The sequence below is a fragment of the Xylocopa sonorina genome, chromosome 13 (genome assembly GCF_050948175.1).
Source record: "Xylocopa sonorina isolate GNS202 chromosome 13, iyXylSono1_principal, whole genome shotgun sequence".
In the NCBI taxonomy this organism is placed as follows: Eukaryota; Metazoa; Arthropoda; class Insecta; order Hymenoptera; family Apidae; genus Xylocopa; species Xylocopa sonorina.
The window spans coordinates 4315437-4343253 of NC_135205.1; the positions used below are offsets into that span (position 1 = coordinate 4315437).

At 45.2% G+C, this 27817-nt stretch overlaps 1 protein-coding gene across 1 annotated transcript in view; it reads left to right on the forward strand.

Annotated features, from left to right (window-relative positions):
- Positions 1–27817, forward strand: part of LOC143430274 (pikachurin) — a 154360-nt gene that overhangs the window by 43897 nt on the left and 82646 nt on the right. Inside the window, exons 4-5 of the mRNA XM_076906376.1 lie at positions 21173–21414; positions 22983–23262. Of these exons, the coding sequence (XP_076762491.1) occupies positions 21173–21414; positions 22983–23262 (522 nt within the window). The remainder of the gene's footprint in view (positions 1–21172; positions 21415–22982; positions 23263–27817) is intronic.

Below are 27817 nucleotides of genomic sequence, written 5' to 3' on the forward strand. Positions count from 1 at the left end.
TCACGGTTGGAAACGGCGCTCCTGGCCGACGAAAAGGCACTCGAACGTGCGTTATACGCGGCAATGCAGCAAAACGCGTCGACCTTTGACAGGGGATCGTTTCAACTGGAAATGCATGCCGCGTGGTACACAGAGGACCGAACGACCGACCCGTTTCCCTCGTCTGCAGGCATTTCGCGCGTTCATCGCGCCACGTACCTCGCTCCCATTGAAATAACCGTGCATCACCCCCGCTTACGCGAGGTTACGAGACGCTGTTGGAACCTACGCGGGACAGAAAGATTATCGGGAAACGGTTTGCTGGCTGTCTCGTGATTCTGGATCATTCGTTTTTATGACTCACGGTGGTTGTTAGATATTGTCTGCGGTTTGATTGGCTGGAAATCTGCTGGGTATCGATGAAGCAGAATATGTGCTTCGAACAGAGTCGATTTTATTTCAGTATCTGAGGAAATTATTTACTGATTGAACAGAGAAGTTCTTTATCTACATGAAAATTATAATTAGGACTAAGTTTTATTGCAAATTAATAGAAGGATCATCAAGTTTAGAATTGCTAGAAAATTTAGTTAAATAGATTGTCATTCGTAATTGTTAAGCATAATAGAATTACTTCTCGATCGTTTCGAATCGCAAACAGAAACGAAACGACCTGTCTCTGACCCGTGTCGAACAAGCGCTCGAACACCGCGTTAACATACGCGTCACGCGATTAGCGACCTGGCGAACAATCCAGACGGACTCGACACAGGGTCGAGCAAGAAGAAGCCAGCAGGAAAATGGAAAAACACGACCTCGACACCTGCTAATGAGAGCACATTGTCGCGAGGACCACTCGTCGTTGCGCCGCGGTGCAGTCGAAACGCGTACAATGCGCCATCGCGCACTGGTTGGTCCGCGCGCGCCACCCTCTTCTCGTTTTCCAGGTCCTTCTTCGTTTCTTTTTTTTCCCTTCTTCTCCAAACGCGACCGTGTTGTTCTGTTTACTGCTCCCACTGGACCTCCACCTGGTATCATTAACGTGTATGTATACTCGCGAGAAGCAACGCGGGTGTGTTTGGCGCAGTCTGTCGTGCGCGTTGCGCACTCGATCTGTTTGGCTACTGAGGGTAAGAGAATCGCCAAGGGGTTGGCTTAAGGACCTGGAAGAATGGAAGGTTGTAAATTCATCGTGTTACTAGAAGTTTGTGCGCAATGGCTGTTTTGGTGGGTTTGTCTAGGCGATGGTTTTGGATTTCTTTAGCTGGAAGACCTCAGGAGGGTTGATTTTTCAGAGGATGCTTCGAACTTGCGAATATGCAGCTCGATCTTGTATCACGTGAATATATAATACAGAGAAGATAAGTACGACAGTTTTAGATATTTGTCGACGTATTTACCTATACGTACGAAAAGATATTGTCGCTTAATATTAACTAATGGCTTCAGACACAAGTAGACGAGCAAAGAGAATGAATCATGCATAAATCTGATACGTGTATCAGAATATCTAAACTGATAAGCTGTGCGCTGAACGAGATTGATATACCTCTCTAAGTAAGAGATATTTGAATAAAAAAATTGGCAGGTTCGAAATATATTTTATCGTACGTTTTATACGGGATAAACTGGATCGCTTCGACGTTGTACACCGTACGAAGGTACTTTGTAAATACCACCGTCTACCTCGGTTTTTTCCGACCGACTGCCATTTCTGTCGCCTCTCTGTGTCGCGAGCTGTTTGCGTAAGGAGCTTTCAGTGATAAATAAACCTCGACGGTAATCGAAGAACAGAACCGAGGCGGGCACGGCCGCTTCCGGGCGCAATAGCGGATCAAACCCTGAACGAAGAAGCTCGTCGAGCGTTCGCGTTTTCGAGCGTCGTGTGCACTTTTCCCTCGACTCGCTCGCGGATCGCCTGCGAACGGGGGAGAAGGATACGGGGCCGTGGAAAAGGACGAGGAAAGGAAATAAAATTCCCAGGACGATGCCTACGCGCGCTCCTTTTTGTGCCGCGCGTAACAATCGCGCACTCAGGGTAGTCAGGGATTCCGACTCGTGCATAGGCAATTCGAGTAATGGACCATTGTGCTGTTCAAATTCTGCGCGACCTTTTTTTTTTTTATCACCGCTTTGTGTTATCTCAGCTCGAGACGGGATCAATGCATTTTCTGCTAATACTTAACGCGATTCAAAACGAGAACTCGTCGCGGATAATCCGAAATCGGGATGCTGTTCTATTTTATTTGATACGTAACAATTTTATATTTCATATTTTATTCAAAACGGTGGTTGATTGACGGACGAGTCGTCAGAGATTCAAACTCTTGCCGATGCAATTTAAATGATTAATCGCTGTGACATCGAGATCCCGATCCGTCTCTTGGTACCTGCAGTTATTTCCGTTTCGAATAATATTCATTTTGGAACATTAGCTGATGAGATAGATGGCCACGAATGTAGAAGAGAACGAAGGACGTCAGGAGGATCTCTGAAAATTTCTTATTTATTCTACGATTGCGTTGATATTAGCTCGACTTGGGATTGCAATCTTGCGAGTCACGGAGGCATTACAGCAAAGTCCATCTCGCGACGCGAATCTTTTTTAATCCGCGTTCAAACTCGATACGAGAACTCGCAGGGGGCATCGCAATAAGAGACCTTCTCGTTCGAAGTTACAGTCATCCAGGTTGCTCAATAACTTACAGAATTCCGAGCCGGATCGCAGAGATAGCTCTTGTTGCGACTCCCTCCGTGTCGACTCGAGACCAGACGTAGCCTAAATTCAATCTCGTCGAGTCCCTCGCAGAATTTCCACCCGGTTTCGATAACATCGGTCCATATTGAAATCCAAAATGGCGCGCAGCGAGACGTCTCTTTCCTCTCGAGGCGAGGTTAATTGACTCGCTTAATGAACGCGACGAAAAGACGGGACTTATCGAGCCCCGGTCAATTATACCAATCAACCAACAAGTAACGTCCTCGATCTGCTCGAGGCTTCCGCTGACATCGATCTGTCGCTTCTACTTTGCTAGTCGTCTACTTTTAACTTGGCGAAACTGGAACACGATTCTACGACGATCCATGGTAATTAGAGAATAGTCGATAGTCTAGTCTCTTCTAATTATTAATGCCACGGTTCTTGACCCCTTTTATATAGATTCGATCGTTCCTTTTCTTTAATTGGAAAATTTTCTTCTTTGGGAATCCTACGTGGCTGAGATTTAAAGAATGATCGTTTGGTATAACAAAATAAATAATTTATTTTAACAAATAACGAAGTTAAACGTATGCTCGCTCTAAGTGTGGTCGCTATATCGCGCAAAACTTAACTAATTAGCTGAGGACTCTTTCTCCTCGCATTGCGTCTATTTCCGCCCTCTAATTTCGATGTCTCGGAAGAGGGAGCACGTTCACGAAAAACGCCCTTCTTAACTCTCGAAGACGAAGAGAAAGTTTCAAAGGAAGAGTCGAATATATATTTAATGTCTCCAATCTCTTCGCATCGAGGGTCAAGTCTTCTCTTCCTGCGCCACGGGGTGCAAGGCGACTACGATGATCACCATCCTTCAAATCTCAGACTGTTACAGATTTCACATGAATTTATATCTTTTTTTGTAAACTCAACCTTCCAAACTCTACGTCATCAAACGGATCGTTTGCATTACCGTTTAAATCGTCCTGGGTTCGATCGTTAATTGATACATCGCGATTACTTCTGTTCGATCGATCACGCGGAGAGCAAGAAGCATCGTCCCGTTGATTCTAAGTGAAACTTCGATTCACGGTTGCAGCCGTCGTGGTTCCACGAGTTCCAGAACCCACGAATCGATCCAGATTAAGCTGTAACCAACAGAATTACCGGGTCCTTGCCGCGGTGGCGTCAGTACTCGAGATACTGTCGCAAAATTATGCCCATGGGTTCCCGTTGGTGATAAAGAGCGGCCGGATCGGACTTTCCCAGCCCAGCCGGACACGGCTCTCGGCTTAGCAGCTGAGTTACCATCTCTGGAGGTTACCGTAACGCGTTTAACGCCCGCTGGAAACGATTCCAGTCCATATTGCCACGAAACAGGGCTGTTAATAACGGATTCCGGTGTAGCACGCTTGCTAGCACAGGGCGAAATCTGTTACCCGCTGCTTATCGTCGATTCGGCCCTGATACTTCATTGATATTAATTAGAACTTCGTAGTCGATCGATGAGACTGGCGTTCGAATATTTCTGGGGCTAGATTCACGATTATAGAATATTAGAAATGAACGAGTGAAATAAAAGTTTCCTAAAATTCATCGATACGAATTACTCTTTATTCTTTAGACTTGGAAGGGTGTTTGTATGTTTTGAGAGTTATACGAACAGTTAAGACACTCGATGGACAATCTGAGCTACTATCGTCTAAGAAAATTGACGACGCGAAAGTCTGTACGTGTGTTTCTTTCAGACTCTCAGCTATAAACAGTTGTTGGCTCGTTTGAGTCGATATTTTACTATTTTATATCCAAGATTCTATTTCCCAATTTGACGTGATCGAATCTAAAGCAAGTGAAATTCATCGTTCCTGGGGATCCATTAAGAAACGATGTCCCCAGCATTTAACAAATTAAAATTAACGATTTGGGTGTTGGAATGCATTTTATTGTCGAGCATACGCGAAGCTATTAGCTACAACTAATCTTCCACTTGGACTGTAATCTATGCCATAAGAACGAATAGCGGTTGCAAGGCAAAGAGACAATTGCAGTCGTTAGCGCACGTTTTTCAGTTGTCCAGGTACTCTAGTAACCTAGTAACTATTCCAGGTTGCCCCAGTCGCACGCTCGTTATTCTCACTGCTGAATAAACAATCGTAAACTATAGTCAACCCTCGGTTTTTCCGATGCAACGGAGTTTGCGAGCGCTACACACACACACGCTACAGTCTTAAATTGTATCCACCATCTGACCCGTTAACGCGGAGTAACGCGAGGCCATAGATTCCTGAAATTTGTCTTCCCTCGTTCGCCAGAAATGGAGCTCAGCTTCTTATCTACGACGGTTGTTCAACGCACTCCAAAGCATTCCATCCTCGAGACAATTTCCAAAGCGAGCGCCGCGGCACACTCGCCGTCACCCCCCGCACAGATTAAACCGATACCGTCCGTTTAATTAACAGAAAGTTCAGATCCACGTTTACGTAGCTTTAATCAACATTTAGTATCGAGATGCCAGGGGACGATAAGCCTCATTCAGCTCGAAACGAACGCCATTATTCGGCCAACAGCTTTGACGTTCGATCTCTGTCGCCCGTCGTCGTTCCTCGCCAACGTTTCAAGCTCGAAGCCTCGTATTTCGCGTTCCTTTTATTCCCTCTATGGCTCCGCTCATTTACTCTGACCTTCGTGCGCCGGCAACTCGATTGGCGGTTGATTAATCTTTCCATATCGCGACTACCAACACGGACCAGCGCCGTTCGCCAGCGTTTCGCACCTCCAGGTTACGTTCCGCGGGCTGGCGTAATTAATTTCTCCCCTGTCTCTCTACGCTCCCTTCGCGACACGGTGAAATTTTAATTGAACGTCCGCAGGGAGCGAGTCCTATTGACTCCACCTTTCACGGTTCGTTTTCGAATTGAATATTTTATTTTCAGACTGTTCGGTTGTGCGAGGATGTGATTCGATTTGACAACATTTATTCGTGTTTCGTTCGATTCATTTGGTAGACCTGGTAATTATCAATGTCTCACGTGTCTGACTTGGTTGTATAATATTTTTTTCATTTTCTACACTCTGGTTAATGAATGGTACTTATCAACGTCTCACGTGTCCGACGTGGACGTTGTACGAGTATGTTCACTTGGTTGTATTATACTTTTTTCATTTTCTACACTTTGGTTGATGAATGGTAGTTATCAACGTCTTTCATTTTGAACACTGGTTAATGGATGAAGTGATTGCACGGTATAGATTGATTTCATGGTTGAATTGGAACGACAAATTCGGGGGATGTAATGCTAAGGGGTTCAAGTAATTCGAGCTCGAATAGCTGAGAAAGTTGCAAGCTGCTCAGCGTAGAAAGCAGACTACTGTGGTCAGTTTACTGAAGCGATTCTGCGTACGATTGTGACCTGTGGTTCTAGTGGTTTCTGGAGATTTTGGTTGCCCCGTTATCTTAGGTTTATACCTAGTGGTGTCTTGGACATTTCGAGGACATTCTCTGTTGCTGCAACTAGCAATATCAAAGCATTAATTATATGGAAGACAATTAAAGAAAGAAATCGATGAAATAGTATATATTGAGTTGGCAAGAAAGTATAGTAATTTTATACATCTTCTATTCTGATCGATGCTCTTCCGCCATATTTCTGGTAATTTTATAATTGCACGTTCATAGAATTTCTGGTCGTTATGAGAAAAAAACTCAATCGAGTGCGATTCGAGGTCACTAGAGTTATTACACAAATGAAAGTTTCGAATAATCGTTTATTCGTATCTGGTTTGTGTCCCGATGAATTTCGAGGGAGACGAGGCGTCGCGACGATATACAATCTAGTTCGTGGTCATTGATTAACCAATTGGATTCAAGGGTCGAACGACAAATATTTGCCGTCACACGAGTGCCAGTGTTTCGATCAGCAGCAGGCATTAACAATCTACTGTTATTTGCATAGCTTTGAAAGACGCGTTCCTCTGCCTCCGTCATATTCAGCTCTTAATGAAACGACAGAATAAACTATGCAACAGCAAATTTACTTAAATCCCACCGAACGACATTTACCTTTAGATGTTCCTCTAGAATATATCTAGTCTTAATCCTCTGTAAACTGATTTCCCTTTGCTGTCTCAGACGAGAAATTGGGACCAATCAAGTGTTTCTCCTCTGCTCGATAAAAGTGAAAACCAACAATTTCCATAATCGAATCGCTCGATAATAATTATGATAATATAGTATTAATACAAGTGTAATGATATTTTGCTCTTAATTTTTCTAACCTTGAACATTTATATTTAAAAGGAATAATAGATTTTGATTTCGATCCTGTTCATGGTGCTTCTGGACAAGCTGCAAATGAGAAATACCAACGGCGGCGTTCCTTTTTAATAACGAAATCGCGAACAGTCGTGGAATCCGCCCCAGTATGGGCATCATTTCTAAATCGACCCGGCAATTGCATTCCAATCGGAATTGCCAGAGCGCCCAGCATACCCGATCGATCGCTCGGATCGCTCCAGCGAGCTCTCCGAAATTTTTGAATATAATCGCCGCGTTAGAGCCGCATTCGAATCGCGTCACGAGCTAATTGCTTCTTAATCAACGTTCGAGAGAACGCATCGATTTTTTTATCCAATAAATTAGACGATATTTAATAAGTAGAAGTTTGCAGGTAGAAATTAGATATTTTTTTTTACATTCGAAGATACGATAACGCTGCACATAATTCTTCTTGCTAGCTCCATTCATTATTCTCTTTCTTACTTTTGTAAAGTACGACATTGTTCCTTTTGCTGGGTTTTACAAGACGATCTTTTTATCTTCTTGTTTCCTATATACTCGTAGCTGTAAAGTATCTTGGTCCTTTTTCTCTCGTTCGTTCTTCTTTGCCCAATTTTTTACGCTCTTGTATTTAACTCGGTTATTTAATGTCCTTACAAAGTTTTACTTTCTTCGACGCTTTTTCTCTCTGCGTGTATATGTTGACCTCTTTTTTTTTTATTTAATCGCGCTACATTTCTTATTGTTTCCATCGCCATTGCCTTATTACTTCCAGTTTGGTCTTTATCCGAGATATTTCTCTTTTCTTTCTCAGTTTCTGTCCGATAACCCCACAGTTGCTCTCCGGTTCACCCTCTCCCCGCCTTTACGTCTTAATGGCCTTCCAGTTTCTTCTTCCGTGGCAATTTCCCGTAGACTAGTATCATTTCTACGAAACTTCTTCGACTCACACATTATCTAACTTCTTTTAAATTTCTCTCCACTTTGACGCGCCATCTTGCCAATTCGCGAATCATCCCTCAACCCCTCGAAACTCCTCTTCGTCGATCCTCGGTTAATTTCTCATAATTTGATCCAGTCGCACACTTTCGCGCGGAAAAAGTGTCGTCGATTTTGTCATCGAGTGGAAGCGCAGCCCTGTTTGCTATTCAGAAAAGAAGAAGTCCTCTCACGCCACACGTATCAGCAGCCTGAAACGTGGCGTCGCGTTGGCACCGGTGGTGCCAACTCCCGCGTAACTTGCAACCCTCTCTCAATTGTTTCTTCTTCTCCCAGCGCGGTCTTTATCGCGTTCGTCGCTCGTAGCTTCGCGAGCGGCCAGAATTTATGGGGAAAGTTTCTCGCGCACGTAGGGCCGTCCGCCTCTCGAAATAACGATATAGTAGTCCCGCGTATTCTCCGCGCCATTCTTTCTCAGCGGGGACGTCGACGACGCGCTCGATACGCGGCTGGTTCGAGAGATGCATCCGTTTCACTGATGTTCGACGGTCCAGACGCGAGTTTCCGCCATTACGCGTCCCATATGCTGATCCCAGTCGACGTCGCGATGAAATTGCTCCAACTTCGCCGCCCTCCCGCGACGGAGTCGAAGGAAATTTCGGACGATTCCTCGAGGGAGACGACGCAACGATGCTTGGGAGCCGGTAAATCGTGTTTATTAGCCGATCGATACACCCAAATACATTTATCTAATTCTAGTTAGCGAAAGTTCGCGATTTATTAGATCCATCTCTTATCTTATCTGTAAAAGATAAATACTCAGAACTCTTGCTGTCGTTACTTCTTCTGTACACATAGATTGTTCGTGTGACAATTTTCAAGGCAAATTTACTGAACGTAATCATATTTAAAATTATTGATGTGAATATTTCGTGTGATTTCTCGAGCATAGAATGTTCTCGTTTCGTTGTCGTCTGTTTTTGGGTAGGAGAGATAGAAATTGCCAAACAGAGGTTGCCAGAGTTAGTTGTGTAACAATCCTTTTTATCGTAGCTCTGAGTGGCAAATTCAATGAAAATACTGACAAAGTTCCCTTAAAAACGATTACGAACAGTTCTTAAAGATATCTCACTGGTTCTCCGCGACTAGTAGAAGGGTTGGAAATCTCGCGTCGGATCCAGCTAGATAAAATCGACGGAGTGTTCGCGACGGGTGGTCCCGCGTACCGTTCCTATTAATCAGAGGAATAAAGGGATCGACGATTCGACGGATGGTAGACACGGTGAATTTGCCGCGTAAAAGGATCTTTTGAAATGCATCGAAAGGTAAGCGGTCCGCCCGCTTGCTCGCGTTTTCCATTGAAAGGGGCCGCCCTGCACAGCCGCCCGCTCTTCCGTTTCCATAGACGCGCACGAAATTTCCCTTGTAGTGATTCCACGGAGCGGTTCGACCGAGCTAACGCCAACCTGCGAGAGTACGCGAGGAGCAAGCGGAGCAAAAAGAATCCTCGCGTTTCGACGGATTGAATCCCGCGGAAACCCGTCCCGCTCGTCGACGTCGACTCGTGTGTCTTCCCGTTGGATCGTCTACTCGCATGATAGATCCTCGTGATATACACGCGAGTCGAAGCTCGCGAACGAGAGTTACGTAACGTGAATTCGTGGCTTTTGTGTTTTAAGGTATCTGCAACGATCATACACTTAATGGATCTCGATAAAATGCTGACAAATTTCTAGAAACACTCCACTCGTATTCGATATTAACATTTCTCGCTGATCGATCGGTATTAATTATTAAAATAAGTTGATAAATTGGAATTAATGGCAGCGATGCTAATAATAATGGCCACTGAATGGATGATATCCGTGTCTAATTAATCATTTTATTCGTTCCACTGATACGTCATGGTAACGAACTGCTCGACTTCCGTTTCGAAATGTGCCGTTAGTTTGACCAATTTATAGTTCCTTCGCATACGCTCGCATCTACGCGTGGCGATCGAATATTAATGCTCGTTTGTAATCAATTACAAACGCATTACGTACCGCGTTCCCAGCGCATGCTGGACGTCGACTGCTGTTGATACATCGCGAGACACGGGCGCGCGATTTTTCGATCGTTCTGTCCCGTTAACAAATCGGGTGGCAATAAAACCGGCGCTACCTAATCGTTTCCATTCAATTGGAGGATCCGGCTCGACGGCTCGCATCGAAACCTGATTACCGGGGCTCGTTCGCGCGGAACGTTTTACGAACCGCTTCTAATCTTTGCGCCTCTCGTGCCAACGAATCCATCGATCCCACATACGCGAATCGTCCCTCTTCGAGCGTTCGAAATCCGCGTCGCACCCTTCTGACGACGCATCTGGAAGCTCGTTGCAGTCCACGTTCCAATTCCCAGAATTTTAATCCCACACTTTTTTGCGCCTCAATACTTTTAACGTTAGCTTGTGGTTCTTCGTACAAGTGCCATGCAAACAAACGCTGTTCCCTTTTTTCGAACGTATATACTTTCCTTTTTTATACATTCTTCTGCTATTTTTATTCGTTGGATGGTCCAAAAACTCCAATTACAGCTCGACGAAAGTTTCATCGAGTGTATCGTACAGGGGACACGAGGAGAGAATCATCAACGATCGGTTGTTTGTAATTCGCGAGGTCGTCGATGGCCAGCGTTCGAACTGGGAACCGCATCGATCTGAACGGACGCTCGGATTCCTATTCGACCTTTGCGAGGTTCCTAAATTCTGACGGGGACCAGGTCAATCTCGGAAGTGTCAAGAACAATCAAACTTGGTGCATTAACGGGGTTTGCCGTTTCAAAGTCAATCGTGGTTGAAACGAGCCGATATTTGCCCCGCTGTCCTTTGTGCAGAGACACGCGCCGATCGATCCTCCTCGCGGGACGCCAGCCACACTTCTCGCCACCGTCGAACTTTTCGCGATGCCCTACCAGGTATCTGAACTTCTGCTCGAGATCACAAGGGAAATTCACAAAACATTCGTTACACCACGGCATTGATAAAGTGAAGTGAATACTGTCGAGGGTGTACAAATAATAAATGGTATCGTAGCTGCCGTTTGAAGGAAGCGTATCGTCGACATTCATCGTCGAGTAGCTTCGCCTCTACTTGCGAAATCAACTTAACTAAATATAGAATAAAACAGACAATACAGCTTTGACGGTACGCTGGAAAGTAACAGAGAGTAAAAAACCACCCCCTGTTCGATTGTACTACGATTGCTACCTGTGAGGCACCCTATTTGATCCTCTCAAACTTCAAGAATTGAAATGATAGCAAATAACAGTGTTCACTGACTACACGTTTACAAATTCCAATACATCTTAGAAGTACTCAACCACTAAGAGTCCCAGCGCGTCCATCCAAGAACACACGAGCCATAGCGTTCGCCATTGATAAACCAATTTCCAAAGCGCGTCACAACTCCAGTTGACCTGGTACGGTTGACACCTCACTTGATCCTCTCAAACTTCAAGAATTGAAATGATAGCAAATAACACTGTACACTGATTACACGTTTACAAGTTCCAATACATCCTAGAAGTACTCAAGAACACACGAGCCATAGCGTCCACCATCGATAAACCACTTTCCAAAGCGCGTCACAACCCAGTTAGCCTCGCACGGTTAATTTGCGCCGCAACGAGCGACATTGACTCATTTTCCTCCCAGAAGATTCCATCAGACGTCCGTCGGAATCAAAGCGAAACAGAGACAGCAGGGCATACCACAGCCCTTGCCCATCGACGATATAACGGATAGGCATTCGAGTCCGTGTAAACGCGACGTGTCGCGTGCAACGACCAGGTGCCAGGCCGTCAAACTCATTTGCGGACACGCGTGTACTCGTTCCGCGGTGGGCATCGTGGACCGCGTAACACGACCGCGGGCCCATCGAACCGATTAGTCCTCTGCCCGCAAAGCGAGACGAGGCATCGTCCACGACTGAATAAAAGACGACACGCACAATCGATTCCAGGCTGATTGGAGCGCAGATTTTGCGTGTTTACAGGGGCGTTTGAATTGGGGTGGGTCGAGGGTTGCGCGCTGGGGATTGGGCAATTAGCGAACGAAGGGGTGAATTTCGGTGTTTTGGCAAATTTTGTTAATGGAGTATCGATGTTGGCTACGTATGCGTGGCATTAGGGTCGCCTTTGATCTTGCCAGGAGGTTTCTGGGTATTCGCGACTGTGTTGGTTTTAAGGGTGACTGGTGAGTCGGTTTCGACGTGTTTCCAGTGATTGGCTCGTATCGTGCGGGACATTAGGCGGGCTCCTTCGATTCTGTATTGTGTGCGTTTCAGGTGTGTTTCACTGTGTCAAGTATTGAATATTCCATGGTGATCTAGAGCTTTGATTGGGTGCCTCGATCGTGTTAGTAGCCGAGCCCATGCGTTTCTCTAGCATAGAGATGGAAAATGATGGAGTACAGAGTTGTATAATGCAATCTTCTCACCTGAAAGAAATTGATTTCTTGTTGTGCATTGCGGTTAATAATAGATGTCCGTTTATAGAGGCGAGCCTTTGTCTCTCTATGTTATGCCAACAAGGTAGTCAGTTCATCGGGTGTCGCTCTGGTAACACCCCGATATTCAACACCCCGTTGGAATTACCTGCAATGTTGATGAAACGCCAGAACACCCTCGTAAGGAGCTTATACGCGGACGCATATAGCCTCTGACATTTATGAATACGTGTTAATGAAAGAATCCATTATAGCTGCTACAACTAACTTATAATCTCCTTTCGATTCAACACTCGTGTTCAATTCTCCATTATTTAACGACCTCGAAATATGAATCGAATAATGTAAACGATTCACGTTATATCATCGCGATGACAACGAGGGTTCCAAAAAATGTTGAAATTCAAATCCAAAAGTGTATCACCGTCCAAATAATTTGCTTCGTGCAAATGAATCCGTGACGGATTCGAAATAAACTCTGGCTCCCCTTTATGCGGAACAACGCGTCCCTCTTGAACATTTCCAAGGAACACCGATTCGAGCGACGCTCGTCCATCAGCAGCGAGGAAACTCCAGCGCAGGCTGCGGTGCAGGGTTGCTCCGTTCGCGATGCATTCGCACAGGCGAAACATACAGAGAGCCGCCTCGGCTCGCCTGATCTGATTCCGTTCCTCACCGGGTCAAGTGAGCCATTCAACGGAGGAATTCGAGACGCAGCATCGCGCATTCGTAGCCGCCACGGGGATCGTTACCGACCGCCTTTCAAACGGCTTGTTTAACGCGCAGCTTGTACCTAGAATTATCTCGCCGACGCGAATGGTGTTACACGTTGCGTCCATCGAGAGAGAGAGAGAGAGAGAAAGGATCAGGAAGAAAGTAGCAACGAAGAGAGAGAGAGAGAGACGACGAGTGGTGCTGGGTTTCTTCGAGAGGAAACGCAATGTTTCTGCGAGCAGAGAAGGACGAGGATCGATATTAACGAGATGAGAAAGTGGAACACCCTGTCGAGGGTGATTAACGCTTGTTCCGTTGCAGCGCGTACGAAGTTGGGCTCGTTAAAAATATTTGTATCTCACCAAACATAATCCAGGACATTTCGACGAAACAATCTCCAGCTGAACGTATTATTTTAATTATCCGCAGAGTATTTTCTTCTGGCTGCAAAAATTCGCGTCCACTCGATCGTGCTCGTTGCACGCGATAATTCAAGAGGCTCGTCGACGATCTTTTTACCGTGGACGCAACGATTTACCGCGCCCCTGAACAGGATAATACGAAATTACCACCCGTGACAGGGTTGACGCATAACACACGTCTATTTTCTCGAGTGGCGACGGGCTTAATTGTAAATTTCCCTTTAGACGGGCTAAATCTAGCAGATAACTACCGCCTATCCACCGTTGCACACCGTTTAACCCCTTTGAAATACAACCGTTCAAGGAAAATGTAGCGCGTCGCCCGTTCCGTTTCATAAACGTTTCAATTTAAAAGTGAACCATCGAGCGACCGACGACGCATCGCGGCCATTTCACGCGAGCGTGAGGATCGCGGATTTCCCCACCGAAACGTTATCCACCAGCGCGTATTAACGCGCGAGCGTACTTGTTTCACGAAGCTGAAAGAACTTTAACGTTTCCGTGTTCCTGGTCAAAGATAATTAACAATCCTACTTTCGTAGTTTGAGATGGAAACAGACTAATATGTTCGCCTCGTTGTATTCGTTTAAAGTTGAATTTACAATTTGCTACGAGAAAAAGAAAAGAAGGTAAATTGTTAATCGAGTTGGTTGATTTTTCCAGCGGTTCATTTTGCGATAGGTGAATGTGGTAATCCACGAAAATTGTCGTGGGTTTTTCATTTTACAATTTTCCAACCCCTGAGTCGAAATTGAAAACACTTGCCGCGATATCCGTCGGTGAGAATCGATTTTGTGAATTTAGGTGTGAAACTTTGGCTCGTATCTCCTTCAAGTTTAATTCGCAAATTTGTTGCCAACAGTTTTACCGCTCGGTTGAGCCCCCCATAGTCTAGGGGTGTGATGAAAAACGTCACTCAACCTGGCCGTCGACGGTGTTCCGCGGAATTTCGCAGGCACGGGCTATATACGGATCAGCCTTGAAGCATTAACCTTGTCGGCGTAAAAGAGAAAGATGTTCAAGGCGAATGAGGGTACCAAGCGTTTATAACTGATGCAACACCTATTCTCGGAAGCAATATAACTTGAAATTACGCTGTTGGCTCTGGTATAATGGTAAATTTCATTCGCGACACGCGTGTTAAATAGTTAACATGCATTGAAAAATCCATGGTAAATTAACAACACCATCGATACTATCCATTCGAATTAAAATGAGAATTACGAAATGAATTTCGAAACGTAATCCTCCATCGATAAACTCAATCGAAAATTAGTATTCAAGCTGATAAGTCGAGATTGATAAGAAAAAGGGTCGTTGAAAAGGTCTAGCGACAATGGAATTCAACAGTCAAACAGTGGCACGAACGAGAGATTTAACGGGAGAAAAAGGTCCTCATTGAGACGCGCGCGAGTAGAAGGTCGAAGGAATGAAAACGGGGGCGAGATGAAAGTGGACGCGAAGGACAGCTCGTCGCGAGATTCCATCTTTACTCGCGCCTCGCGGTGGAGCCGTTGAAATTCATGCAAATTTTACGAGCCGACTAAGTGCGCCGGCCAGATTAGCGACACGCTCGAATAAACGCCGGCTTATACGCTGGACTGGGCGTTCTTCGGCACATCTAAGATTATCGCCGGGACCTCCTGCGCTCTGCCACTTTGGGATCAGAAAGTTTCGACCCGCACCCTCGACGAACGCCAGGATTTACTGGGAAGAGGCGCACGCCAGAGTTCCTCCTCGCAGACGTCTGACCATGAACGGAACTTTCTACTCGCCGCGACGCAGCAAAGGTCGATAACGACTAGCCATAACCGTTCGCGGGGGATATTGGGTTCACGATGGTAGGTTTTTCGTTGCTCTTGCCAGGGAAATTACTATGCGCGCCAGTCGAGGTTCGATATTTGAACATTTTCGAATTACGTGAGGTCGTTTTAACGAACATTCTGGAGACGAACGAGTGGGTTTCGAAGATGGAATTTGGGCACGTTGACCGTGCTCAGCTAGAAATTCGCTGATAGAATATTACCTCTCGAATAGCGTTTTCTTTTTCTTTTTCTTTTATCGATAAACGCGAAACGAATCTCTTCGAATTACGACACTTCTGCTAGTCGATCGTTTAACGAACTCTCTTGGATCGAGCGCATTAGAGCTCGCGAGGGTAGAGGGTAGTAAAACTGTCTAATGCACTCGCTTGAGCAGCACGGTGTCCCAGTTTGATTTATACACGGGTACGCTTCGGAGGACACTCGGATCGAAAAAGTAATGGGTACGCGAGGAATTAAGGAGGTCGAGGGGATCATTAAGATGTCACAGACAAAAATTGGTTGTTAGCGGTGGCCAGGTTTGTTTTCGACGATCAATTCTATATCTCTCCGTACCATACAGCCATTTGTCGTCGAACTGCGAATTCCACTTGTCGCGTTGCAAGCATCGCGTTCCAAGTTTTAAGCCCCCAGCTACGAACATCTGAACGATGGAGAATCGTGGACAGCTTGTTATTTTTATGTTCAACTGCTCTCTTAACGAAGACGAGAGGAATTATAGCAGTTCAGCGAGGAAAGAAACGAATAATACGCTCAATTATGAAATAATAATTAATTGAAGATTATGGATTAGAATTGGTAACGATGCTGAATCTTTTCAATGTCCACGACATTGTCTCGTAATTACACGAAGTTTTAACAGCTGGTAATTCAAGAAGTGATATTCGAAAAAATAAGATGAGAATTTTTGAACGACCGCAAAGCGTGAGAAAAATGTTTTTAACGTGGTAAAATAATTAAGATTCGTTTGAGAGATTCCTCGCGTTGCCCTTTACGTGGGATTGGCTGTGCGAGCAGTGAATTCTATCGTTCGCCTCGTCGAAAGTTTCCCATTCGGCTGTTGTACGAAATAAAATTAGTTCGAAGAGCGAGTTTTCACAAAGGAACCCGTTGCTGCGAAATTCTGTGCCCGCGCGCATTTACGGACAACGTTCGTGCCTTCAACATCGTTCCCAGTGTAAAATAAATGTGAAACTTTCGACGAGCAGATATTTCACGAGCAACACGCGGCTAACAATAACTCGGCTGAATTAATTCGCGGAACGACGTTTTTAAAGAATACGCAAGCATGTCCGCCCCTCTAAGTGCATTCCAAGTTTTCGTTATACTTTTTCTCCGCCGTGCCCTCGTATCCACTTCGCGCATTTACCTTACGTTTATGAGCGCTGAATTCCATTTCACGTACTTTAAATTCCATTAACGCCCGTGTTACGATAATGTGTTTCGCTTAAATTATGCTCTCGAAAAATCCTGTTTCCCTATTAATCCGTTCGCACCTCTGAACACCCGCTGCTTTCGCTACGATATTTCTCGCTTTATTATTATTAAAATTTCTATCCGTTATGTTACATACGCGAAAGAATTAAATAATGGCTACGAAAAATTGAAAGACACAGTAACTTAGCAAATTGATAATTTCACCCTCTAGAAGCCTTGGTTATCGCGAAGCATCATGAATCAACTATCCACTGGCGTCAGTTAGAAAAAAAAACAGACCTCTGAATATCCACTGCTTTGGCTACGATACTTCTCGCTATATTATTATTCAAATTCTATCCATTATGTTACATACTTCGTATGAAACGCTATTTCCATCGCGACAGAATTAAATAATGGCCACGAAAAATTGAAAGACACAGTAACTTAGCAAATTGATAATTTCACCCTCTAGAAGCCTTGATCATCGCGAAGCACCACGAAACAATTGTCCACTGGCGTCAGTTAGAGAAGAAAACAGACTCTATTATTATCAAAATTCTATCCATTATGTTACATATTTCATATGAAACGCTATTTCCATCGCGACAAAATTAAATAACGACTACGAAAAATCGAAAGACACAGTAACTTGGCAAATGGATAATTTCATCCTTCAGAAGCCTTGGTTATCGCGAAGTACCATGAAACAATTGTTATGGTTAAATAAACTGTTGTTTGGCGTCGGTTAGAGAAAACTATGGCCGCGATATTATCTCGAGGAATCGTTCATTATGAGCGATAAAGCGTCGAACATGTCCAATCATCGAACGCACAGAGAGACTGTCAATACGGTTCGCGAAATCGATTCTGGGGGAACCGGTTCGAAACGCGCGACGATAAAAGTTTCGCACTCGATTCGTCAATGCGACTTCTGTCCCCCAATTCCTATTCTCTCTCTTGTTTTATTATTTCGTTGGTCGTCCGGTCGGATTTTCGAGCGAACCGCGGAACGATAATGGAGTAAATGAATTCGCCGCCCGTCCCGGTATAAACGCGGCCGTCGCGAAATTGAAAAATGAAAATCTGTTTTAATTAGCGCGTGTCCTCGTTTACAGAACGGCCACGCTCGCGACGTTCTCGCGATTTATATTTATTGAAATTAAAGTCGCGCCCCCATTAAATATCGCTTAATTACGAGCTGCCATTTTGTTTTTTTAGCCAGCGGCGTTCTCCGACATCGAAATCGAATTTCGCTCGTTTGCTTCGAATCGACGAAACGATTTTTCTAAGCTAATTTTATCCTTGTCGTTTGACGTTATTTTTAATCTAATTTGAGTATGTGGATATTATAACTCTGTTGGAAAGTAACAAGATTAATTGTAACAAATGAATTCTTAATTTTATAGACATTTTGAGAGAGAAAAGTTAATTATAAAGTGTATAATTGGCGTTTCCGTATTGAAGATTTATCTGTGCCAGATACGTGGACGTTTGATTAGATATATATATTCCAATCTGGCCAACGTACGTGGAAGTCTATGAATTATTTCACACTAATTAATTAATATACGATCCTATTTTTGAGACATTAACAGACACGAGATTAGGTTAATTTTACGCGTACAAATCGGTATAACGTTTTTATTATTCACGATGTCAAACTCATTGGCATTTCTCTATCTCTCTGTTCGCTATACCAAGTGAAACATTTAAATGTAAAACTCTAAATTTATAGTTCCACGTAAGGATAGTTATTTATACCAAAACACACATAACAGAGTTCAATTAAACAAACTTTACACAATAAAACAATCACGATCCAACATAGAATCTCAGTCCCAATTTCTAAATCCACGAAACTTATCAGCTTCCATAGCCACCCGAGGAATCCCAAGTTCGATCGAAATTTCCACAAGCATTAATGTGCGTTCGATTCCCACCACGCTTCCGGTCCCGTGGTCTCCAGCGTGGCCACTCGACTGGTCCGCTGAATCGCAAGCCAATCGAAGATCGCCGAGTGATTTGAACGAGACCCGGGAGTGGCCTCCAGCGTGATCCTTTTCAAGACGATTGTAGCAATTAGCGGTTAATTGCCGCTGCCTCGTGGCCAGGAAAAACGTTCCAACCACCGATTCTCTTCTTCTTCGAACGAACCAACCCTTGTCCGTACGGGAATAAGGGCAACGATCCTCGACCTTTCGCTCTCAATTTTACTATAACAAACAACAACAACGATAGTGGTGTATATGTGGTACAAAAATGGTCCTTATCGTATGAGCGGTGCTGTGGCCACGATTCCTTCGCGATCTTATTGAAAACTCTAAACGAATTCGCAATTCTCAACGAATAGAATGGCTGTTCTGAACGAATTGCGGTGGCCTTTCGACTTTCTTAGAGGAACAGCATCATTTACACTTTCCTGAAAGTACTCGATGACCTATCCTCTCCAATATATAGAAGTTCTGACCTGTCCCTAATATCCCAGCGTCTAAGACAGGACTTGCTAGGTAGCTGCACTGATGAGTCCACTAGCAGGACGAAACGTCCTTTCCCTCTCTTGTCCTTCCTTTTTTTCTCTTCCATCTCTATAGCACACTGAAGCATCGTCCCTTCAGAACCAAGTGTTCTAGACGAACTGTCGCGAAGGCGAAACTGTCGCCCCTTAAAAATGCGTACAGCAAAGGATGGAAAAGCCAAGAATGAAAAGAATGGGATGGGAAAAACGCAAGGGATGGAAATTGGTCATAAATAAACGAAAGTCACACGACTGGGCAATGCTCAGTCGCGACGAACTTTAGAGGAAAACAATTGCTTGGCCTGAATGATGGACACAAACCAGATGGATGTCAGGATTAAGAAGCGCACAGGCCTAGTCGCCAAGTGCTGAACCGCGATGACCAAACCTGCGCTGAGTCGTGTAAACGCATTGTTATTTAGCTCGAAAATTTATAACTCAAAAAATCGTGGAATCGTAGCTGCCACAAACTTTCTGCTCGCCTCCAGCTCTTTCTCGCCGATCCACCAATGGCGACACACGAAGAACGCGTAGCTGCTGGCTCGTTCGCAAAGACAAGACGGATGGCAGAGGACAGAAGTCTTTAATCTGGCCATTTAAAATTTCATAAGACCGTGTAGACGGATGCTACGTTCGGTTTCAATGAAATAATAATTTCGTACCGAGGATGTCGTCTCGTTGCCGTTTTAATCCCCGTCTTCGAGGACGGCGGGGCTCTTCGCCAGCTTCAGCTGGATTTTAATTGTTCAGCCGGGACGACGGGCTGATTGGGTATTGAATTAATGTGTCCCGCGGCAATAACGAGCACTGGCAGCCGGAAAACCGTGGGACACCTTTGATGTCGGTGTTTTTACGTTACCCTTTGAAGCTTGTTCTATGATTTCATTAATTTCGATGGAAATTGGTACGAAGGTAGTTAAGGGACGAGTGCAATTTCCGTGTTTGCGTAAAAGTGTAGTTTCGATCAATCGAATTTATCTCTTGGTTTATTTAAACTGTACAAATGATAGAAATGTTTCGTTCAATGGGATGTTTGAATTATTATTCGTCTGTAAATGTACAGCTAGGAATATTTGTCGCTTTTCACGCTCGAACACAGACGTACAATTAAATGTCCGAGCCAGTTTTCGAACAGCAGATCTGGGCTGGTGTTTAGCGGCAATTAACGAAAGCTCGATCGTTCAGCGAAGCCAGAATCCACCGGCTAACAACCAGGGCCAGACTCTGTTCGGTAAACTTGGAAGTTCGCGGGCCGGAAGTTCGCCACTTTGCATTTTATACCAGCCTCGCGGCAAAGTTACGAATGAATTGGGTTGGTGAAGCTTGTTTACGAGACGGGGCGCTCGTAAATCAGCCTTAAGATCAGCGAGAATTATATAACTTACTATTGTAGTAATGAAATACTTCTTTGCGAGGCGAGGCGCGCTACCAGCGCGGTATCTCGCGAGTTTCTTCGTCTGTCCTTAATGCCTCGCCAGCCACCACCCTCCCTCTACCTTCCTCGAGATTCTCAGCCTTTGTAGATACCCTCGAAATGCCCTCTGCAAATACGCGGAGAAGATGAAGAATTGTCGGATGTTTGACGACGTTTACGTGTTAATAATGAGATTAAGTTTAAGTAAACTGCGTCCGTAAGAGGATCGTCTGTGCCTCTCTGTATTTGAATAAGTTATGCAGCTTCAGCTTTCGTTTCGTTTCACTGCTTTGTCGATCCTTCTGATGTACTCGATGGACAGCTTTAAGGTCTGCTTCGTAGCAATCGCAACAGAGATTTAATCACGAGAAATCTAGCTAAATAACGAACAACTTCTGACTCGAAATGAATCGGTTTTTAAAGGATTTCGAATCTATAAATCACGGCTGCTGTATAGAACGGTTCTCTTTAGAATCGCATTTTGTTCTAGAGTTGAATTCAACGTCCCCGTCGACTGGCGAGCTGGGCGAATTAATCGAGGGTGTCGAGAACGACGAACTGAACAAAGACACCGACGACGAGGATGCTGTCCAGGATATCCTTTACATGCGTGGCGCGTCCTTCACGATACACCTGGACCCGCCGCCGGAAAACGCTACCACCAATACCACGAGGATCAACGAAGAGACCAACCCACCCCTGGATCGAATCGAGCTGCGAGCCACGTCTCAGGTAGACGTCGAACGCTTCGCCTGAATCCACAATCTTTTCAATTATTATTTCACTGTTCCATTCTGCTATCGATACAAAACTATCTTTCAGACGTTGCAATCACATTTATCTCGATGCTAGATCTACACTTTTCCTTTCTTATTTCACCCCATTTCCGTTTTCGTTTCTTCTAACTCTCAATGCTCGATCCTTAATAGCTGTCGATGCACAGACACCCATCCTGGATCTGTTCGGAACAGTTTACAACGTAATTGCTCGCGATCGATTGCTTATTATCACTTCACTGGTCGATTTCTCGTTTCCATTCTTTCACCCCCTCAAATTTGTCTACCATCGTCGATTCCTTCTTTTTTATTAACTCGAGCGCGCGGAATATTGCACGGACGGGTCATCGAGATAATTGGAAAATTGTTGCCGTTATTTGCCGTGCGTAGATTTCAATCTCGCCGTATAATATCGCGCGTATATCGCGAGGGATGAACGCGCGCGCGTGCACCAGTCCGCGGCTGGTTTCGATCCTGGCGCAATCCGCTCGATCCCCTCGGGCGGCTCGCGTATACCCGTTCGCGCTGGTTCATTGTACGCGACGAAAATTGTACACGATTTCAGATTACGAATAATGCTGGGATTGTCGCCGTGTTCGGCGCGCGGAATTGTTTTCGCCGGGGTTTCGCGCGTGGAAACAGAAAACATCGTCGCACGGCACCCGTGGGGATTTTTAATACCGTCACGGTTCAATTGGGATGTCGAAATGATTGTTACTTGCTCGCGCGCGAAAGGGCGAGGGTAAATTTCGTGAATTTGTTGTTTCGAGCGGATATCGCGTTACGTTTTCCATTATATTTCTATATCGACGATACCACGACCACCTCAACCCTTTGTACGGGGTGCGAGTAGCTGTCGTTCAGAGTTTATCCATAAACTCTTCTTTTTTTGGCATCGTTCATATTTTTTGCGAGCATTGGAAATATTTTTTAAAACATACCAAATTGTGGATGATCTGTGCACGATTTATCGTACGCGAAAGGGTTTGAACGTTTCAATTCGAATCAAAGGCACTGGTTGGTTAAGTTTTGTAGCTACACTGAGCATTTTTTCTTATTCAAAGCGAAGTGAAAAAAGGAACGAAACAGGGACAGGGCTGTTTTAAGAGCCCTGCTCGTTCCCACGCAACCCGGACTTCCTCTAGCCTCGTTCGTCGGCTCTTCCGGCTAAAAACGTCACGACGCGTGCAACAGGTCTTCCGCGCGCCAGCTCGATTCGTTCCTGTCATCTCGAACCCTCCCTTCGAGCACACAATCGTCGTTCTCTTTATCCATTTCTAAGCCAACATCATCGTACAAACAGCATCCGCGTGTTTATTCTCCTCGACGCTTCATTAACCGTAGTTCCATTCGTTTCCCCTTAAATCTACGCTTCTCTCTATTTTTCTCAGAAAAATAACCCGCGCTAATTTCCCTCGAAGCTTCGATACCAATAGAACGCGATCTGTTTTCCAATCTCCGTTCGAACGAACGAGGATACCAATGTACTGATCGCTTGTGCTATACATTTTTCTGTCCATACAGGGTCCCAATCTGGAACAGAAACTGCCTTCGACCATGGAGAGCATCGTGAGCACGGAACCAGCCTGTTCCCTCGATTGTGGCCCAATTGGGAACTGCTACATCGAGCAGAGTCGCGGCGAGGACGTCGATCTGCTCGACGAGGACGCGGAGGACGCGCCAGACAACGCGTCGATGGCGATGGACCTCGAAGGGAACGACGTGGCTCCCAGACGGAAGCAAGGCTCCTTCAGACAGCGGTGTCAATGCCCCCTTGGCAGAGGCGGCGATCGATGTCAGCTTGGTGAGTGATTCTTCGGTTCGTAACCGGTTACATCTCGCGTTCTCTTTCCACTCTGCGAGTATCTCGCGGGGGAGTTGTTGGGCGAGAGCCAGTGCTCACTGCTCGAGCTGGAATTAATCAGTGGGCGACGAATCGATCGACCGAGATCTCATAGGGGAGATATTTAATTATCCAGCTGGACTTTTCGCTCGATACTGGGGGACTGAGAAGGGGTTAGAAGTACGAGCGAGATTGGGCTGCACTCACGGTCTGTCTGACCTTTTTCGTTATCGAATTGAACCGTTTTGGGTAATTACTGCACGCTTCTTCGTCTATATTTTCTGTTCATTCTGAACAGGTTTGCAATATCATTTCAGGAGTTGTGACAAAGTTTTCGAGTGCGATTAACACTTGTTTAAGAACGATAGTCTCATCTTCAAGTTTGTAGCCAGGTATTACTCTGTGTATCTGGATATATTTAAATACCAATGTCCCCGATATCACTTCGAAATCTGTCGTGTTTCTCAAGGCTCACGGAAAATGCAATGGCAAGGAACATACTCCTTTTTACGTTTACTGTTCTTGTTTCATACGTATAGCCAATCTTCTCTTGGAATTGCTTTAATTCCACGAATAGTCCAGGCGTTAAGAAGCCGTTGATCGGGCCGTGTACACACAGAGAGAAAGAGAGAGAGAGAGAGAGAGAGAGAGAGAGAGAAATTCGGTGGACAGCTCATCAGGGCAACCTTGTACTGCCCTAGTTTGCGGTATGTGCCACGTGATTTTCCGCCACCGCACGCGTCTGCGAATTGCAAATTCCGTTCACGGGGCCACCGGGGCTCGACCCGGGTTACAACACTTTGATCTTAGAGCCATTACTCCACGGTATCGCTCAAGTACAGCGGGTGACACAATTCAATTTAGCGCGGGACCATCGTGCAATTAGAATTTCGCCACGGTAACGCGATTACATTCGCTCGCCATTTAATTTTCTCTCGACGCACCCGCACCACCCCGTGGAACGATCGTCGAGAACAATTTTCTCAGCGAATTCTCCCTCCGCTCGAAAAGAACGGGACGCGTCTCGTACATTCTATTGTTTTCCTCTTTTTTTCATTAACAATCCACCCTTTTATCGCGTAACGAGAACGTGAAATGTGTTACGATGGATTTTAACGACAATTTCCGCGAGAGGACGCGGTCGTACCGCTTACTCGCGCTCCTCGAGGGAGTTTTTTTTCTGTTGCAAGCTCCAAGAGGATGCGAATACCTTGACGTGGACAGAAATAGTCTCGATGCTCGCGGTGAATCACGTCCGAACGAGATTTATTTATCAGCGCGGTCGAATCGTCCCAGGCACAATTCCTCCGCAATGACGATCGATAAGCTGACGAACTAGCAGCTATCGCCACGCCGCGATTTATGTGTCCATCTTCGTTCGTGACCGTTCTGGCGAACGTTTCCGCTGCTTTCTGTGACCTCTTCTTCTCCACGAATTTCTGTTTCACATGAATTTTGAACTGAAGAGTAGAAATAAGTAATTTCTTTCTTAGCGAACTTATAATAAATTCCAATCGATAAATCGTAGAATATAAATCGATAAATATATTTAACGCAATTCGAAACGATTCGCAAATCAAACGAACGATCTCAACAATGAATTGTCCTCGTGTAACCAGTCACGATCGACGCTCGTTAATATCAACTAGCGAAATGAAATTTATCGAGCGAGGTATTGGCTTATTTGGGAGCGTCTGGATAACATATGCCCGCCTCGTGGTCCGAAATCACGAAACAAAGCCATTCAGATCCCTGGGCGATCCTTGAACTGCTCCAGGCGAATTTCACCGGATCCCAGGGCTGACGAAGTTAGCCCCCGGATTTAATGAAACTACAATTTATTTGCGCTAAACTGTTGCAGCGACTGCGAAACTGAAACAGCAAATATTTGCGAGACATTAGTCGTGCGAACTTCTGCTTGGTCCTTGGCATCGAATCAAACGCCGTTCTAATTGCTGTTCCTCGTTCAGTGCCGTTCGATGGACGTTCAGGGGGGTGCTTGGTTAGGTCGCGCGATCGAAAGACGAGTTTCGCGAACCAACTGTGTTTCACTGCTTTTAGCTCGTCGAGGAGTACCTGTTTTATTGAAAGACGATCGAAGACGACTTATTTCGAAATGTATGCATAAACAGACACGCGAAGCGAAAGCTTTTGCCTGTTGCGTTTCGAATTGTTCCATTCTGCGTTCTTCGAGTTCCATTTCACTTATAATAAGGAATTTCGTTTTGTGGCGGCTCTTCTACACTTGCCAATAGAGGGACATCATCACTTATAGTTTCCTGAAAGTGCGCATTTGCTTCTCTATTTCAATATATATCACTTTTCGACTAAGACAAGGTCTGCTAGGTAGCATTACTGATGAGTCCACTAGCAGGCTCAAGACATAACGTTCTTCCCTCTATTTTCTTTCCGTCTCTTCTCTTTTATTCGCAGCAAAATCGAAGCAACACGCTTCAATTTGTATATCAGAAAGCAAACGGTAACAAGCATCGCAAATTTCCCCCAAAAAATTTCTAAAAATTCTTATTTTCATTCCACTTAATTCTAGAAATTTATTTCACACACTCGTGCACATCGTGTCGATTTCGAGTAGCCTCGTTTTACTAAACGAGAAACGATTAAAGATCACGTGAATAACGGTAACAAACGTTACAAGTTTGCCAAAAAAAATTTCTAAAAATTCCTATCCTCATTCGCGTCGAATTCGAGTAGCCTCGTTTCACCAAACGAGAAACGATTAAAGATCACCTACGCCTGAGATATCCTACGGTAGAATTATTCGTCATCCGTGATTCCTGTTCCCCATCCGTCTCGATTCGCGTCCAATTTTCCAGCCAACAGCCATTATCAATCCCAACGCGCAATCAGCTTAACAACGGGCACGAAATCGTTACGCCTTGACGTCTCGCAGCGAAGACACTCGCGGTGGCGTTTAACCAGGACCCCGTACCCGCCGTCAAATCACGTTTATACCCGCGACAAGGCTCGCCTTATCGCCGTGGTCGTAATCCAACGATGAATCGTATATCGTTCGTCTTAAAACGCGTGGTTGTATCGCGAAATTAACAAACGGCTGAACGTCTCTGGCTCTGAAACAGCTTCGCCTAGTTTCGACCTCGACAAGGTGGATCCTCGAAGCCGCGCGATGACAGAGCGCCGTTTTCCTCCGGGGATTACGGAAGCCACGACAGGTTCAATGGCTGAGCGTTTATCGCGATTCGGTTCCTCGAATTTGTTGGCTCGATGGCTCGATATTAATCAAACCCCGTCAGAGCCGTCCGATTCTGGTCGCTCTGCCCAAGTTTACGCGGGACGAGGCGACAGGCTGCCACTGTAATTCACGTCGCGAACCGTCGAGCGCGGGTGTAAGTTTTTCAATTTCAGAATTGTCCGCGAATGAAGAATGGTGGTGGCCTGGGGAGTGGCGAGGGTGGTGTTGCACGGTGGGTGATGAATGTTTTATTTATGAGAATGATTTATATATCTGTTATATTCCTAGGAGCACTTTCTGTGGTGTAAGATTCCATTGTCGAATAGTCAATGGATAAATCTATTGATTAACGAAATAAATCTTCCTCGATTATTGTACGATTTGTAATATGTATTTCGTCTCTGTTTGGAGATGTTCAATTCTCGTTGAATCGTGGTGAAACACGTCGCTTTGGTTTAGCTGCGAATGAAAGAGGAAGGGAGGAAGGAAAGTTTCGTCGAGAAAGAAGAACGTTTCGTCCTGGGCCTGCTAGTGGACTCATCAGTACAGTTGTATATATTAAAACGGAGAAGGAAAATGTGAACTTTCTAAAAATTGTAAGCGTCGATGTCCCTCTAATGGCGAGTATCGAAGAGCCGCCACAGTGGTTCAAATTATTTTTCTAATTTTATCTGAAACATTGACTGAAGATTAGTACAACCACGGATACAACCGACAGCAGGGGTTGCAACGCGATTCAGCGACCCGAACGCGAACAATTCGTCTCAGTTCGGAGATCACCTGCGATCTGTCCAAGTTTCACGACTCGCCTCTTGATACACACCGACCCGCGCACATATTCATCCGGGAGACAATGGGAGGCTGGCAGGGGGGGTTCGTGGATTATCTGTAGCAATTAATCTCGGCTATGTGCACGCACACAGCCACCGCGAATCGAGGGGAAATCTCGTGGAAAGCCTGGCTGGGCCCTCGAAGGGGTGGCGGGGGTGATTCAGAGATTAAAAAGATCGCATCGACGCAACTTTCCTACTCTTTTGTTCCACTCTCGAGTAGAAGTTGGCTCGATCGTTCGAGCTACGCAATCTCGTCGTCCTGCCCGGTTCTTCGCGAGCAAGTTTCATTTTTTTCTCCACGACCAACCGACTTTTTCTCCCTCTCTTTCTTGCTCTGTACTCTCCTCTTGGAAACTAGCTGACGAACTCGATCGAGAGATCGTGTAATTACACCCCTTCGAATCTCTCGAAGGAACCCTCGCATAGTTACCGCCACTTCTGCTCGATGACTTCCGCGAAACTCGTGGAAAGA